This window comes from Lithobates pipiens, unplaced genomic scaffold, assembly GCF_037356315.1.
Source record: "Lithobates pipiens isolate NorthernLeopardFrog02 unplaced genomic scaffold, aLitPip1_a1.2 Scaffold_13, whole genome shotgun sequence".
NCBI classification, from domain to species: domain Eukaryota; kingdom Metazoa; phylum Chordata; class Amphibia; order Anura; family Ranidae; genus Lithobates; species Lithobates pipiens.
The window spans coordinates 437,866,821-437,884,101 of NW_027507718.1; the positions used below are offsets into that span (position 1 = coordinate 437,866,821).

Genomic DNA, 17,281 nt, shown 5'->3' on the forward strand with positions numbered 1-17,281 from the left:
AGTGTGTCCCACGATTTGCAGTGTTTTAAAATAGAGTGTGAATGCAGTTTTAGCGTCATTGTCCAGGCAAACAGACAGACACGTATATTGTGTACAAATGTCCTTTATTTATACTATTGTATCCTGGATCTACTGCCTCTTACTTCTTATTTTAAACTCTTTATACATATTTTTAAACATATTTACATGATTAATTCCATCAGAAAAATTAAATCTGCATTTATTATATGTACAAAATCCATAGTGGGCATGTTTCTATCACAACTGAAGACCAAGCCTGGAAGACCATTACATTATTTCACTTCCTGGAGAAAGGATCCGACCAGACCTTCAACCCTAAAGAATAAATGGGAAATGCACAATCATTTTTTTTCTATCAGCAATTATATAAGCACCAAGTCAATGTAGTAGAGGTGTCACGACACATTTGGCGACCTGTCACAATCTGCTACGGAAGTGGCGTTCCGTCGCCGCCATCTTGCTACACCACACACTCGTCCACAGTAAGGAGAGGGAAAGCGGACATGTTGTTACACCCACCGGAATTTGGCTTTTTACACATATTTATAACAGTAAACTAAGTTTGCTAACCTGACAGAAGTTCGCTGCTTTTAAAATTCAACATCTAAAAAGTCAGACGGAGTTGAAAGTCCTGTATTTCACTATATAAACTGGATTTTACTGTTATAAATACGTGTAAAATGCAAAACTCCGGTGGGTGTAACAAGATGTCCACTTTATTCCTTCTTACTGTATCCTTACTGTGGGCGAGTGTGGGGTGTACCAAGTTGGCGGCGACAGAACGTCACTTCCGTAGCAAACTGCGATGGGTCACCGAATATGTCATTACAAGGGCATATAATATGAAATTATCTTAAAAGTACATGTATACCCAAGAACAAACATTTTCAGGTGTTTTATTTTCACCTGCTCACAAAAATTCTGGCAGAATCAACAGGTATTCTTTATACCCATCAAACAGATTTAAAGTAGATCTAGTAGATTAACAGTTTAAAAAAACAGTTACATTCTGAATGTAATGGTCGCATTGCTTGATACAAACCCAATGGTCAAACCATCAAATATCTCAGAACTGATCAAATGTGCAGCATCATGACAGTTGAAGATTAACCACTTGCCTACAGGGCAATTTTTACCCCCTTCCTGCCCAGACCAATTTCCAGCTTTCAGTGGTCTCACACTTTGAATGACAATTGCGCGATCATGCTACACTGTAACCATGTGACATTTTTTATCATTTTCTTCACACAAATAGAGCTTTCTTTTGGTGGTATTTAATCACAGCTGGGTTTTTTAGTTAAAAACTAAAAATTCAAAAAAAGTCTGAAAATTTTGAAAAAAAAAAAATGTTTTTCTTAGTTTCTGTAAATTGTGTAAATAGGTATTTTTCTCTCCTACACTGATGTGCGCTGATGAGGCGGCACTGATAGGCTGCACTTATGAGGTGACACTTATGGGCTCTGATTAGGTACTAATATGCACACTTATCGGCACTGATAGGCAGAACTGATGGGTGACAATGACGGCACTGAAAAGCGGCACTGGTGGGCATCTTTACACAGATCTGGGTTGCATCGTGTCCTAGCGTGAGTGGCTATTCAGGTATGCCGTCATATGATGTCCACCCAGAACAAGAGCCGCACTGTCTCTCCGTCATTTGATGGTGGGTGGGCGGCAAGTGGTTAAACAGAGACTAAGACAGCAGCTTCCTTGGCCGAAAATGATAGGAGGGTTTAATTCCGCTTAAACAAAACACTTTCAGTTATATTTAACAGACCAGAAGGGGGCAATTAAGAGAGGTTCGCGGTTAGGGACCTTTCACATGGGTGGTTTGTGTTCTGATCAGCAGAGGATCCATAAGCAGATCCCCTGCCGGTCAGAGCAGAGCGGGGGGGGGGGGGGGGGGTGTCGGGGTGACAGGTCTGTGTCTGCTCAGTTTATACAGAGCGAACACAGACAGACTCTGCTCTATGGGTACTCAAGAAAGGAAGGAGCAAATCCCCAGTGCCGCACATCCATGGGGTTGTGTGGTGGTGAAAGAGACAATCTCAGCCTGGGCTCCCACCAGGCCTCGCCCCCAACGTGTTTCACCCTGCCCTCCCCCCGGAGCTTAGTCACAGGGATGGGGATCCCATGCATGTGGGGGGGGGGGGGGGTATTAAAGCATCAACGATAGTGACTTATAAGAACTGGCAGGTGGATGTAGTTTAGGGGTCTTCAAACTATGGCCCTCCAGTTCAGGAACTACAATTCCCATCATGCCTAGTCAAGTCTACTAAGCTCAGTTTTACAATGCCTCATGGGATGTGTAGTTCTGCAACAGTTAGAGGGCCATAGTTTGGAGATCCCTGATTGTAGTTGATCATCCTAGGCTGTTAAGTGGGAATGATGAAGTGGAATGTGGAAAAAAAGAGAAGAAAGGATGTACGGGAGTGAAAAATGTTACGTGAAAATGAATATAAGACTGGAAAGTGGTAAAAATAAAGAGTAATGATGATAAATGGTGCAAACTGTACAAAAAAAATGGGGAAATGAAGATGGAAGTGAGAAGGATGAAAAATGCAAAAAAAAATAAAAATAGATATGAAAAATAAAGATAAGAATAAAAGTAAAAGTCCAAAGAGGAATGGAAATGAGGTAAAAATGAAGATGAAAGTGAAAATAAAAATAAATATAGAAATAATCTTTTATATTTATGAGTAATCAGACTCCACTGTGTTTACACAAGGCTTCCTCGGATCCAGTACGCCCAAATGGAAGAAGATAGTCATCCTCTATCTTTTTTTAGCAGGCCTTATTGGATACGGAAGTAGGTGGGTGTACACAGACACATGTCCATAGGAATGCATGGACCAGACAATCAGATCTGCCTGAAAAACAGGTGGACCTGATCGGATCACCCGTGTTAAAGAACCCTTAGGCCTCTTCCACATGGATGTAATAATTTAATAATGATGTTTATGGATCTTTATTTTTTATTTTTTTTATTTATTTTTTTTTCCACGTCAGAAAACCTATGCAAGAGACTTAATCACCTTACAGCTCATTTATGTCTCGGCATGATTCCTCATCATCGTGGCCTATAATTATTATTTCCAATATTCTTTATTAAGTTTTCCATCAAAAGTTACAAATCGTTCTAAAAAAAGAGACTACTAACAACAACAGCCTAGTTTTACTCCTTAACCTTTTCCCCCCATGCCCCTTTCCTCCCTCCCTTCTCCCCCCCACTCCCCTCCTCCCTCCCCCTCCTTTCCCTACCTCCCTCCCCGACCCTCACCCTCCCAGCTCACTCAAATAAGCACCGGGACTACGGTAAACCACCATCACAGCACCTGTATCTCCCTCTACTAATTCCTTTTAATCAATAGGGTATCCCATCTCATTTATCCAGGGCCTCCAGATTTCTTTCCACACTCTAAAATTCCCTCTCTTTACATATAGTGTCTTCTCTTTCCATACTAGTTCATTAATACTTTGGGTCCATTCACTCACCGACGGGGCCCTCTCAGCTTGCCATCTTTGCGCGATCAGCCTACGTGCTTGGAATAAGCAACGTACCACTGCCGCCGTAGTACTTTTTGGTTCATTCCGCTCTTGTCTACAGCCCAGCACACACAGGATCGGGTTCATTACCAATTCTAACTCATAGATCTTATTGATAGTGTCCACCACCTCCCTCCAATACCGAAATAACTTTGGGCAGCGCCACATCATATGCAGAAGGTCTCCCTGTCCCCGACATCTAGGGCAGCTATCATCGGCTCTCCTGCCAAACAGGCATAATCTCTTGGGTGTATAGTAAGCCCTGTGTATTAACATCAAATGTGAGATCTTTTGAGAAGGGGAAACCGACGTCACCGGCCCAAGCTCCATTATTCTCCTCCACTGTACCTCTGATATTTCCCCTATGTCCTCTTCCCACTTTCTCTTTAGATTCGGGTGTTCCACTTCCTGGTTTAGGTTCATACCTAACTGGTTGTAAACTTCTGATATACACCCACTTGCCCTATCCGTTGTAAGTAAATTCCAGAGTAGAGGTGCTTTATCCCACCGTAACGTGTGTACCCCGAGCTGTGCTGCTAAGGCGTGTCTCACCTGTAGGTAACTAAAAAATGATTGTTGGGGTATATCATAGGTCTGCTTTAAGTCCGAGAATGTTCTTAGGGCCCCCTCGTCGTAGAGTTGGATCAATTTGGTTATGCCTTCCACCTCCCACCTTTTAATCTTACCTATTTTAAATAATTCCGGTAGGTTTTTATTGTCCCAGAGTGGAGTAAATTCTGGCAGCCCAGTGTAGCCCATTTTTAATTTCACCTCTTTCCATATCTTACCCACCATCTTGGTTACAGAATTACTGTGCTGAAAGGAGTCTGCCTCCAAGGCCTCGGCCATAAGTTCGTGTGGGGCTCCTACCATCCTGATCCCTCCCCTTAACTTTCTTCCCTGCTCCGAGTCGCAACCCGCCAGATGCTGCAGCTGCGCCGCCAGGTAGTAAATCCTAGGGTGTGGCACCGCCAAACCTCCTCTATCTAACGGTAACTGTAACGTCTGGAGTCGTATCCGGGCCGTGCCCTTCCTCCAGATAAGCTCCCGGAAGAGGGTTTCCAGTTTTTTGAACCACTTTTTGCATATCCATACCGGTGCATTATGTAAGACATATAGCAATTGTGGCATCCATATCATCTTAATCAGGCTGGAACGACCCATCACTGATAACGGCAACCTACTCCAGACGTCACACTTAGACCTAAATCTATTCAGCAGGGGAATTAAATTTTTGTTGATGTACTGGTTAGGGTTCACTGTCAAATGTATACCAAGATACTTCATAGCATCTACCACCCTCACCTGTACCCCCCCCCCCGGCGCAGCCGCATCATCCAGGGGGTCGACCCGGAGCAGCTCAGACTTCCCCCAATTTATGGCCAATCCTGAAAATTTTCCAAAACCCTCTACCAAGGTAACTGCCTGACTCAATGACGGACCCGTATCCCCCAGGAAGAGTAGGACATCGTCCGCGTATAAAGCAATCTTTTCCTGTCTCTCCCCCTTTCTTTGGAATCCTTTAATCCCGGGGCTAGCCCTAATTGCTATTGCCAATGGCTCTATAGCCAACGCAAAGAGCAGAGGAGACAGCGGACAACCTTGCCTTGTCCCTCTGCTCATTTCGATCTTATCAGAATACCTGCCATTAACCCTTACCCTAGCACTAGGGGCATTATACATCAATTTGACCCAACCAATAAAGGAAGGGCCAAGTCCTATTTTCTCTAGCACACGCCAAAGATACTTCCACTCCAGGCTATCAAAGGCCTTTGTTACATCCAAGGACATTATAGCCCTTGCCCCTATATTCTCTGAGGGAATCTGCATGTTTAAAAAAGTCCTTCTAATATTCATGCTAGTAGACCTTCCCGGGATAAATCCCGTTTGGTCAGGGTGTACTAACTTTGTGATGAAATGATTCAGCCTATTTGAAAGTACCTTGGCCAAGATTTTTTCATCCGTATTTAATAACGAAATTGGCCTGTATGAGGCCACTTCGAGAGGATCCTTGTCCGCTTTGGGGATCACAATGATAGTTGCCTCCGTCATTGAATCAGGCAGTTGTCCTTCCCCCAGTGTACCCATTAAAGTCTTATATAACTCTGGAAGCAGCAATTCTCCATAATGTTTATATATTTCTACCGGGAGTCCATCCGGGCCCGGGGCCTTTTGATTAGGCATCCCAGCCACTGCTTGCTGTAATTCCTCAATAGTTATCGGGGCATCTAATACTTCCCTCTCCTCTTGAGTAAGAGTCACCATTTCCAGACCTTGCAGAAATCTATCTATTTCCCCTTCTTCCCCTACTCCTTGTGATCGGTACAGCTCCCTGTAAAAATTTCCGAAGGTTTCTACTATCTCCTCTCCCCTTCGGGTCGGTTCCCCATTTGAGGCTCTGATGCTAGAAATAGCTGAGGGAGGGGCATTTGTTTTTACCAACTGAGCAAGCAGTCTGCCCACCCCCTCTCCTTCTCCAAAATAACGTTGTTTCAAAAAGATTTGTTTACTTTCTTCTTTTTTTATGATTGCTGTCTTATAACCTTGTTGTTTGTTTAACCATATTTTTTGTTTTTCTGGGGTTGGATCTTTTACATAGTTGTTTTCCGCCTCTAATACTTCCTTCCTAATACTCTCCTCCCACATCCTGGATTTTTGCTTCATTCTTGCTACCTGCTGGATCAGGGTACCTCTAAGAAAGGCCTTTAAGGTGTCCCAGATTACGGTAATTGGGGCAGTGCCCGCGTTAAAACCTATAAACTCGCGTATTTTTAACATAACTTCCTCTTCGTCCTTTATTAGTTCCAACCAAAAGGGACTAATCTTCCAGTTCAGTTGAGTTTTTTTCACCCCTGTGTTTAATACTACCCTTACCAAGGAGTGGTCCGATATCCCCCTGGGCATATATTCTATATCTCTTATATTTTGTGCCATCTCTGTATTTCCTATTGCCATATCTATTCTAGAGAGGGTAGCATAGGATCCCGACAGGCAAGAGTATTGCTTAACTTTCGGGTTTCTCTCTCTCCACAGGTCCATTAGCCCAATTTCCTTCAAGAAACAGCTCAACCTAGTTTCTCCCATACCCCGGAGTCGCACCTTAGGGGGAAACCTGTCCATATCTACATCGAGAACTTCATTGAAGTCTCCCAACACTATAATCGGGATACTTTCTTTGTCCCCAATAAATTCCATCAGTTTATATACGACCTCCATTTTAAACGGTGGGGGTATGTATATATTTGCCAGGATGCAGTAACTACCCTCTAGTTTGCCATACAAAAAAACATAACGACCTAGTTCATCAATGCTGACCTGCCTGCAGGAGAAACTCACCCCCTCTTTTATTATCACACTCACCCCTCTTGAATAAGAGGAATATACTGAGTGATACTGCTGTTGAAATCTCCTGTTGTTCAATTGTGATTTAGACACATTTGTTAGGTGGGTCTCCTGCAGGCAGGCCAGCCCCACATCAAACCTCTCCAGCATAGCAAAAACTGCCGCCTTTTTTACCGGGGTACCCAGGCCCCTCACATTCCAGGAACCGACATTAAGAGTTTTAGCCTGTGTCATCTATGCTATCAGGCAAGAGAAAAAACAGGCCAAGAAGAGGGGAACTCCACTCAGCTATATAACGCAAGTATATGTACAACTTGTAGTGTGTAAGCCCTGCCAGTATACCATTCTTCAATAAGTGCACCAACCCCGGTTCCACCTCCAATTGAATTTTCCAAATTTGGTGTGCTTGTATTTGTGCTTTAAATTTAAATTTAACCCTTAAATGTGATACCCTGTAATATAACTTGGTATTATTTATCTTATTTATCTTATTCTCCTGTGCATTTATCGTGCTATAATCAAGTTTTACCTTCACGTGATTTTCTTTAAGCATTTTTCCCCTCCTCATCCCACCCTCCCCCCAACATCCCCCAAACCACCCCTCTCCCCCTTCCCTCCCCTTTACCCCCCTCTCCCCCGCTACCCAACCCTCCCTCCCTACCCTCCACCTATCAAGGTGCTCCCTTAGGGGGTTTACCGTGACCGTAACATCCATACCCCACCTATTACCCACACTCACAACCGCCGCCCCCGCTATCTCCCCCCCCCCGTCCTACCACACGTGTTTCAAATCCGAGTAATTTTTCCATATAACCCCCCCCCCCCCCCCCTCCGTATCTACCCTCCCTCTCCCCCTGGCTACTCTGTAGGGACTCCTTATTAACTTCCAGCCAGTGTAATGCACCCTCTGTTGACTCAAAAATCTGTGCCCCCTCCGGGGTCATCACGCGCAGTCTTGCTGGGTATAACAGTGCGTATGTTACTTTGTATTGCTGTAAGGTAGCCTTAATTGCCCGAAATTCCGCTCTGCGTCTCTGCAATTCAGGAGAGTAATCTGGGTAAAATGAGATCCTTGAACCTTTAAAGGAGATGTTCCCCATCTCCCTCACCTTACGCATTAGTGTCACCTTGTCTTTATAATTAAGGAGCTTCAACAGCATAGGTCTGGGGCGACCTCCGGGCAGCGGGGCTCTAAAGGGAAACCGATGTGCTCTTTCTATCGCAAAAAATGGTGAAAACCCTTCTCTTCCAAACATATCTACAAACCAGGACTCCAGGAATTTTATAGCGTCCGGGCCTTCACATTTCTCGGGCAACCCCAACATCCTAATATTATTCCTACGAGATCTATTTTCTAATTCGTCTAGTTTAATAGCATAGCTGTCCATTTGTTTTTTCATATTCTTAACTTCCAGCTGTAGTGGATGAATGTCATCTTCTAGTTGACTTATTCTCGTTTCCAGCACCGCTGTTCTTTCAGCTACTTTTTGAATATCTTGACGTGCTAGTGATATTTCCTCCTTCATTCCTGCAAACTGGACTGCCAAGTCCCCCAGGGACGATTTACATGCGTTTACCGCTTGCAGAACATCCTTCAGGGTTGGGGCATCCTCCTCCGATATGCCATTACTCACAGCCGGATCCAAGTCACCTTGAGTGTCCCGCTGACTCTTACTAGATTTGCTCTTACACTCGGATACTGTCATGGCCGAAGATGCCATTTGGCCTTGACTTTTTCTATCAGTGAGGCCCCCATGATGAATTTTAGTTTGTACCATCTGTCCCCCCTTTGTTGGAGTTTGAACCGGGGTATGCACAAATCGCTCTAATTTTGCTGCAGCTGTAGTTGCTGCCTGGTTACTTTTTTCTCTTTCTTTAGAAGAGCGAAGGTGTTGTGACCCCGTACCTTCCTGCTGCGACTGATCCTCTCCTCTCCGCCTCGACATTTTTTTTTTTTTTTTTTGCAAAAAAAAAAGGGGGGGATTCCTCTGTCTAGTTCCAGGCTGTTGAGGGGGGAAAGGAAGGAGAGAGGAGGGAAAAACACAGAGAGGGGAAAAAAACCCCCACCAATAAAGAGAAATCAGGGACAAAGGTGCTATGCACAATGGTTCCACCTCCCCGGGTGAAACCCAAAAAGGTGATCCTAGAAGTCCCGGGTATTGAGTCCCTTCAGTTATAATTCCGTGCTACATAAAGGGGCAGAGAGAAAAAAAAAAAAAAGGAGAAAGATGCTTTTACAGGTTGCTGTTTGCGGGTACATACTATCAGAGCATAACCTGGATTTTTTCTTTTTTTTTTTTTTTCCCCTTTCCTTCCTCTTCCTTCCCTTTTAATAAAACATATTGCTGTGTCCTCCGTTACTTTCTTTATATCTCATCCAGATAAACACAGAAAAAGCAAGAATGTGCGTTTTTACAGCCTACCACCGGGGTGACATTGGATAAAAAAAAAAAAAAAGTTCTTGCACACCAGAGGGAGACCACACCAGACGGGCAGCTGACAGGTACCTATATAGCTAGGCATATACACTGTACAGTTCTATACAGTTCTGAGAGAGAGGAAATAAATATATATATAGCCAGGCAAAAAAATGGTGACCTGTATCCTGCTGCCTTGTCTCCCTTACCATCAGACAAACAGGCTTAAATGATCTATGGACCTGGTACCTCAGGTGCAGCGGGTATCAGCTAGTCAGCTAGTCCTCACCACTGGGGGTCTCCTCCTAAGCTTATTTCCCCCATAGGGGGTACTCACAAATACCACGATCAGTCTATAGCCGTGTCTCCGCTCCTGCGTTTATTCGAGCTATCCGGAGTGTCCTCGGCCGGCTTCGGCTGGCGTCAATGACTCTCGGCCGTTCCCGGCGGTGTTCGGCGTGTTCCGGCCCTTACGCAATGCCTCGAGGCTCTCCCTGGGTGCTCCAGCCTGGTACCTCCCCCAGCTCACGTCAATCTTACTCGGGCTGCGTCTTACATCTCCGGCGCAGAGGAGACAGCGTGGCGGCGTCGCATTCACATCAGCCCCACTGCATTCTCACAGCGCTCCCCGCGCACCTCGCTCCACGCACATCCGGTCACTCCCCAGTCGTTTATGGATCTTTATGCAGATGCGTGCATCATCCCATAGACAACAATGCATCTGAGTACAGATTAGTTTTTTTTTTTTAAAGTTACATGGCTACAAACGCAGCATTTTTTCATCCATGTGGAGGAGGCCTTAGGGTTTTATATGTGTTAGGGCCTGTGTTGAGTGGCTTTGGGGTTTTGCTAATGACATCAGTTTGAGATGCTTCTGAGAACACTCAGAATTCATTGAAAGGTGCAGTGACCTCCTCCTGACCTGCTTCAAGTGGTTTTGCACAGAGCAGCCTAGATCCTCCTTTTCTTGGGTCCCTCATTGGTGCTCATGGCCCCTCCCTCCTGCCCAATGTGTCCCCACAGCAAGCAACATTCTATGGGGGCACTCAAGCAGGCTCGCTACTGAGCCGCTGCTCTGTGTGTCTATTCAGACACGGAGCCGCTTCTCGGCCCTGCCTCCTCTCTCTCCTCATTGGCCCTGCCCCTTCTCTCGCTCCGATCTTCCTCCAGCGATATTGCATGGGAAGGGCGGCTCTCCCTCCTCATTGGCTGAGACCGCAGTGGGGTGCCCCTGGCTCCCACTGCTGTCTCAGCCAAAGAGGTGAGATTTCCCGGAAAGCCGAGGCTCTTGTGCACATCACTGGAGGAAGATTGGGCTCAGTTAAGTATTAAGGGGGGTCTGCTGCACACAGAAGGTTTTTTATCTTAATGTATAGAATGCATTATCTAAAAAAAAGTTCTGCCTTTACAATCACTATACGTTAGTTGGTTTACAAAGAGGTTACCATGAGAGTTACCCCTTGTTCAGTATGTTATTTATTGAAAGTAGTGCTCTATGAGCACCTCACATATAGGCAGGTTACTAAAGATTGCAGACATCTCATAACACTATATACATTTAAACTTCTGTCATTTTTATTTCTGGAGAGCTGCTAAAACTCTACAACATTGCCATTAAGAGATTTAAAGAGCAAGTTTATTTTTAGCACACATACTTTATTTTTGTACCTAAAAACTGTCTAAATTACATTGATTTACTAAAACTGGAGAGTGCAAAATCAGCTTCCAGTTTTTATTGTCTAAGCTTAATTGAACAAGCTGAAGTTAGAAACTGATTGGCTACCATGCACCAGATTCTGCACTCTCCAGAAAAGGTGAACACCGTACAACCTTCCCACCTCTCTGGTCCCCGCTGTGCTTACCTCCAGGAATTCTGAGCTGTCAGTGCCCACGTAGTCAGTCCAGCAGTCCAGGTATTTGAAATCCTGGTTTTTCCCCTTCTCTGTGCAGCGCTTCTGGGACAGACCAGAACTATTTACAGGCAGGCGCTGACAGATCAGAATCAATCTGGTCCCATCCGTATATATTTTTTCTGTAAAGGTGAACTAACACTTTGAGGAAGAAAGCTTTTTTTTTTTAACCACTTCCCGCACGCCCTATAGCAGAATGACGGCGGACAGTGGTTCAGTTATCCTGACTGGGCATCATATGATGTCCAGCAGGATAACAGCCGATCCGCACCTGTGGGGGCGCGCATCGCAGAGATCGGTGGTGTGGTGCGTCAGTCTGACACACCGCTACACCAATCACGTGATTAGCCATGTCCAATCACGGCTGATGACGATCGGCGCCTCTCCTGACAGGGGGTTCTGTGCTGATTGTTTATCAGCGCAGCCCCCTTGTGAATGCCCACAGTGGACCACCAGGGACGCCACCAGGACCACTAGGGATGCCACCTTAGACCGCCAGGGATGCAAGTGCCCAAATAATGCCAATCAGTGCCCACACATCTTGCCAGTCAGTGCCTGCCAGATGTCTCATCAGTGATGCCCAGCAGTGCCATTTATCATTGTCCATCAGTGCGCACCTATCAGTGCCAATCAGTGCCCACCTGTTCCACCTATCATTGCCACCCATAAGTACCCATCCGTTCCACCTATCAATGCCCATCAGTGGTACATACTAGTGCCAGCCATCAATGCTGCCTATAAGTGCCCATCATCAGTGCCACCTCATCAGTTCCATCTTATCAGTGCCCATTAGTGCAGCCTCATCAGTGCCCATCAGTGAAAAAGAAAATGTATTTATTTACAAAATGTTATAACAGAAACAAAGAAAAAATATATATAAAAAAAAAAAAATTGGTATTTTTTCATTTGTTGTGCAAAAAAAAAAAAAAAAATGCCAGCAGTGATCAAATTCCACCAAAAGAACAAAATGATCAAAAAATTTGTTTGAGTACACTGTAGTATGACCGTGCAATTGTCATTCACAGTGCGACAGCACTGAAAGCTAAAAATTGGCTTGGGCAGGAAGAGACAAAAGTGCCTGGCATTGAAGTGGTTAAACTTTTACCTAATTCCCCAGAAGACCAAGTGCTGTCTGAGCACGCTGCTTACAACTAGCAGGGTGGACCTGGTTCCCGAAAGGGTTAAATAAAAGTGTAAAAAGTTTAGATGTTCTTTAGTAGGAGAGGAAACTTGTGGCGAAAACGTTGGCACGATTACCCCGAAGTGCTATTTTCCCCTTCAGAGGTCTTTGTGAAGCAGTACTTCCAGAATGCCACTAGAGGGTGCTACTGGAGAAGCGGCTCATTCTACCCAATATAGAGCCTGTGCCTGGAATCTAATGCCACGTACACACGACCGGACTTTTTGACAGCAAAGGTCCGACGGAACGAGTCCGTCGGACAATTCGATCTTGTGTGGGCTTCATCGGACCTTTGCTTGCCAAAAATCTGGCGGACTTTAGAAATGGAAACATTTAAAACATGTTCTACCGGAACTCCGCCGGACCCAGTTCCTATCGAGAAATCCGCTCGTGTGTATGCTAGTCCGACGGACAAAAACCGACGCGAGGGCAGCTATTGGCTACTGGCTATGAACTTCCTTATTCTAGTCCGGTCGTACGTCATCACGTTTGAATCCGTCGGACTTTGGTGTGATTGTGTGTGACCAAGTCTGTTCATTCGGAAAGTCTGTCAGAACTCCGCCGAAAGTCCGTCGGACCTAGTCCCTCGAAAAGTCCGGTCGTGTGTACGCGGCATAACAGTTGGACAGAATAAAAGGGGGAAAAAAAAAAAACCTTTTATACCAAAAGATTTGTGGCAATTTTTCCAAAACAAAAGCAATAATGAGGGGACTATGGAAGCTGCTTTAACTGAACCTTCTTTATGAAATACTAGTTGCCTGGCTGTTATCCTGACTGAATAATTTCACTGCATTTTGAATAGCAAATCTGGAACGCGCAGTTAGAATTCAATTTTATCCATACCTATTGGCTGCACATCCTCTTGTACCACTCCTTGTCTATTTATTGATTGTTCTTTTTCTACAAAATAAACAGAAGATATCAGTGCATACATATCAATCTTCATTTTATTGTCAACTTGTTACCTGTATCAAATGATCAAACAACAATATGGGTCAAGAGAAACAAAAAATATCCTACAAAAGCACTGGGTCATGTATGGTTGGATGTAGCTGTGATGTAAACAATCCGTGGCTGGTAATGATCAAACTCAGTACGGCTGGCACAACACAAAAATAATGTGGAACAAACAAAAAACTATAAGCAGCGCTCTATGAGTAAGATCCAAAGTGTAAGGGCCGGTTCACACTGCAGGCGCGGCGAGGCGTCTCCGACTTGCCTCGCCGCGACCTGCGGCGAGCTCAGCGGCGACTTGCAGAGGACTTCTGTATAGAAGTCAATGCAAGTCGCCCCCGAAGTCGCCCAGAAGTAGTACAGGAACCTTTTCTCTGAGTCGGAGCGACTCGAGTCGCTCCTCTCAGAACGGTTCCATTGTACAGAACGGGGGCGACTTGCGGGAGCGAGGCGAGGCGAGTCGTGTCGCCTCGCCCGCTGTGTGAACCGGCCCTAATAGTCATAAAAACAGCATTTGAAACCAACCATGGAATGACGATCCAACAAGGTTTATTCCTTAATAGGCTATGATGAGATGATGCAAAGTCTAAAATTCAGCTGAGAAACAGGTATAAAAACAATGATGTAATAAAAGTTATTCAACGCTACCACAGGTGACCTCAGATGGGGAAGAGGGGTGATCAGACATCCAGGGGGCCTCGCTGGTATCACATGGGGGGCACTAATGCCCATGTTAAAAAAGGATGGAAATCCGGTCCCCAGAGGGGAGAGGCTGTAAAAGATGGTGATACATCCGGGTTCAAGATGGATAAAGCCATTAGGAGCGGGAGGAGAGAGGGCCGTGTATGTCCAGACTGGGTGTGAGGTTGCCTGGACGTGGCCAAATCACAGGGCTCAGCAGGTCAGACCACTCGGTGGCGACTGAGGTGACCAAAACTGAGGGGAACCGGAGGAGCCGAGCAGAGCCAAGAGCAACCGACGAGCCTGGAGTGATGTCAGTGCTGCGCCGGAGACAGAGGAAGGGACGCCTGTGGTCAGCTTGTGGAACGCAAGCTGTGTTGTTGCCGTGACTTACATGTTTTGCACGCATGTGCTTTGTCAAAGTCCCTTTGGACTTACATGTTAGGTGTCCGAATGTCCGCTGCAATATCGCGGTCCTGCTATAAGTCACTGATCGCCACCATTACTAGTAAAATAAAAATATTCCCCATTTTGTAGACGCGATAACTTTTGCGCAAACCAATCAATATACGCTTATTGGGATTTTTTTTTATTTTTTACCAAAAATATGTAGCAGAATACATATTGGCCTAAATGGATGAAGATATTAGATGTTTATCATTTTTTTTATTGGGTATGTTTTATAGCGGAAAGTAAAAAGTATTGTTTTTTTTTTTTCTTTTCAAAATTGTCGCTTTTGTTTTTTATACCGCAAAAAACTAAACCTGCAGAGGTGATTAAATATCACCAAAAGAAAGCTCTATTTGTGGAGAATTTTTTTAAATTTGGGTACAGCTTTCGCATGACCACACAATTGTCAATTAACCACTTGCCGACCGCTGCACGCCGATATACATCGGCACAATGGCAACGGTGGGCGTAACTGTACTCCCCTTTAATTGGCAGGGTGAGTAGGCGCATGCGTACAGCGTGATCGTGCCCTCGGGGTAAGTGCCTATGTAAACAAGGCATTTCCCCGTTCTGCCTTGTGACATGACAGAGATCACTGCTCCCTGTCATGGGGAGCAGTGATCACTGTCATGTGAGTTGTAGCCCATCCCCCACAGTTAGAATCACTCCCTAGGACACACTTAACTCCTTCCCTGCCAGTGTCATTTACACAGTAATCTGTGCATTTTTATAGTGCTGATCGCTGTATATATGTAAATGACAATGGTCCCAAAAATGTGTCAAAAGTGTCCGATGTGTCCGCCATAATGTCACAGTCCCAACAAAATAAATCGCAGATCGCTGCCGTTACTAATAATAATAAAACATTTATAATAAAAGTGCTATAAAACTATCCTCTATTTTGTAGACGCTATAACTTTTGCACAAACCAATCAATATACACTTATTGCAATTTTTTTACCAACAATATGTAGAAGAATACGTATCGGCCTAAACTGAGGGGAAAAAAATACTTTTTTTTATATATTTTTGGGGGATATTTTATTTATTATAGCAAAAAATAATGCATTTTTTTCAAAATTGTCTTTTGTTTATAGTGAAAAAAATAAAAACCGCAGAGGCGATCAAATACCACCAAAAGAAAGCTCTATTTGTGGGGAAAAAAGGACGCCAATTTTGTTTGGGTACAAAGTCGCACGACCACGCAATTGTCGGTTAAAGCGACGCAGTGCTGAATCGCAAAAAGTGCTCTGGTCAGGAAGGGGGTAAAATCTTCCAGGACTTAAGCGGTTAAAGCAATGCAAAACATGGCCTGGTCATGGCGTGAGGGGGGGGGGGGGGGGGTAAACCTTGCAGAGGTCAAGTGGTTACATTACAAAAGGTGACCTATGCCTTGAAAGTTTGAAAGGTGACCTATGCCTTGAAAGTTTGCGCTGATGAGCAGTCTCTTTATAGATCTGTACAGGAAGCAGCTCACATATACATTCACTTACTGTATTCATCTAAGTGTGTCATGGGGTGATAGAAGATGGGGTACAAGGCGGCGGCTACAGCTGCAATGAACCCCCCAAATACCAGAACTCCCCTATTCCCGGCCATTGCCGCACCATCCGGCAAGGACACGCTGCTCCGGAGCCGGAAACTACCAGCGCGCCCTCTGATTGGAGGGATTGTGAATCATAAAACTAGGCTTCCTATTGGTTGCTGTCTCTGCGCTGATACAATGTTGCAGAAGAGGAGTACAGCGATCATCCCGATGTGATCACATCGTATAATGAATACAGGGATCGTCTGTACAGAGGAAGCAGGAGGAGACCATGAATAGTCATCTCATTAGTGCAGGTCGTCATCTAATAATAAACCTTTGTTGGTCCACAGCACCCTCTGCTGCTGATTCACAAAACTGTTTATTGAAGTTATAGTTAAAATAAAATAGAAAAAAATTAAATAAAATTTTATATATATATATATATATATATATATATATATATATATATATATATATATATAAAATATATAATATATATATATTTAAAATATAGCACCTGGCTATACTAACAATCAGCTTTTAGAATTGCTTGCCCCATCCCCCTGCACACAAATCACCCACTCCATGGTGTATTTTGGCTTTGTGCTGCCCAAGGCAAGACTAAAATCGGGCACCCCCCTCCCCCATCTGAATTTGTCCAGCTCCAGCCGCTTTAAAATTGCGCATACCCACGTAACGGTGACAAACAACGTCAATTTTACTATCCGCAGGCACCGCTTTAAAAGCCTTTACAGGTCACTACATTTACAGAGAATAGAATTACTGCCCATGATCTGACGTTTGCGGCGATACCTCACATGTGTGGGGTGATCGCTGTTAGCGTGCATGCTAGACCAACACGCATTTTCGCCTTTGCACGGGAGGAAGGGAGCACTTCATATGTACGGCGGCAGGTCCGCTCGATTACGCAAACTGCTGTACCTGTGCGATGGTCCATGTATGTGACACTGCGGGCACGCTTGTTGCATGCCTGCGGGTCCCGTGGACTCGATGCCCGCTGGCGACCTGCGATCGCAGTACACAGAGGTAGAACGGGGATCTGCCTATGTAAATTAGGCAAACCCCTGTTCTGACAGGGGACATCATGGAGATCTGCTGTTCCGAGTGATCAGGAACAGCAGTCTCTGTGGTGTTCCAGTGAGCCCAGCCCCCACACAGTTAGAACACACCCAGGGAACCCCTTGATCGCCCCCTAGTATTAACCCCTTCCCTGCCAATGTCAGTTATACAT

The 17,281-nt window shown here is 44.9% G+C and overlaps 1 protein-coding gene across 1 annotated transcript; it reads right to left on the reverse strand.

Moving 5' to 3' along the window:
• Positions 1-87: 87 nt before the first annotated feature.
• On the reverse strand, positions 88-16,170 carry SMIM20 (small integral membrane protein 20). The gene is made up of 3 exons (XM_077477680.1): positions 15,995-16,170; positions 13,260-13,316; positions 88-336 (listed from the first exon to the last, which is right to left on the reverse strand). Exons 1-3 carry the CDS (start codon positions 16,098-16,100, stop codon positions 299-301), a joined length of 201 nt encoding a protein of 66 aa, XP_077333806.1. The 5' UTR covers positions 16,101-16,170; the 3' UTR covers positions 88-298.
• Between the last annotated feature and the right edge of the window lie 1,111 nt (positions 16,171-17,281).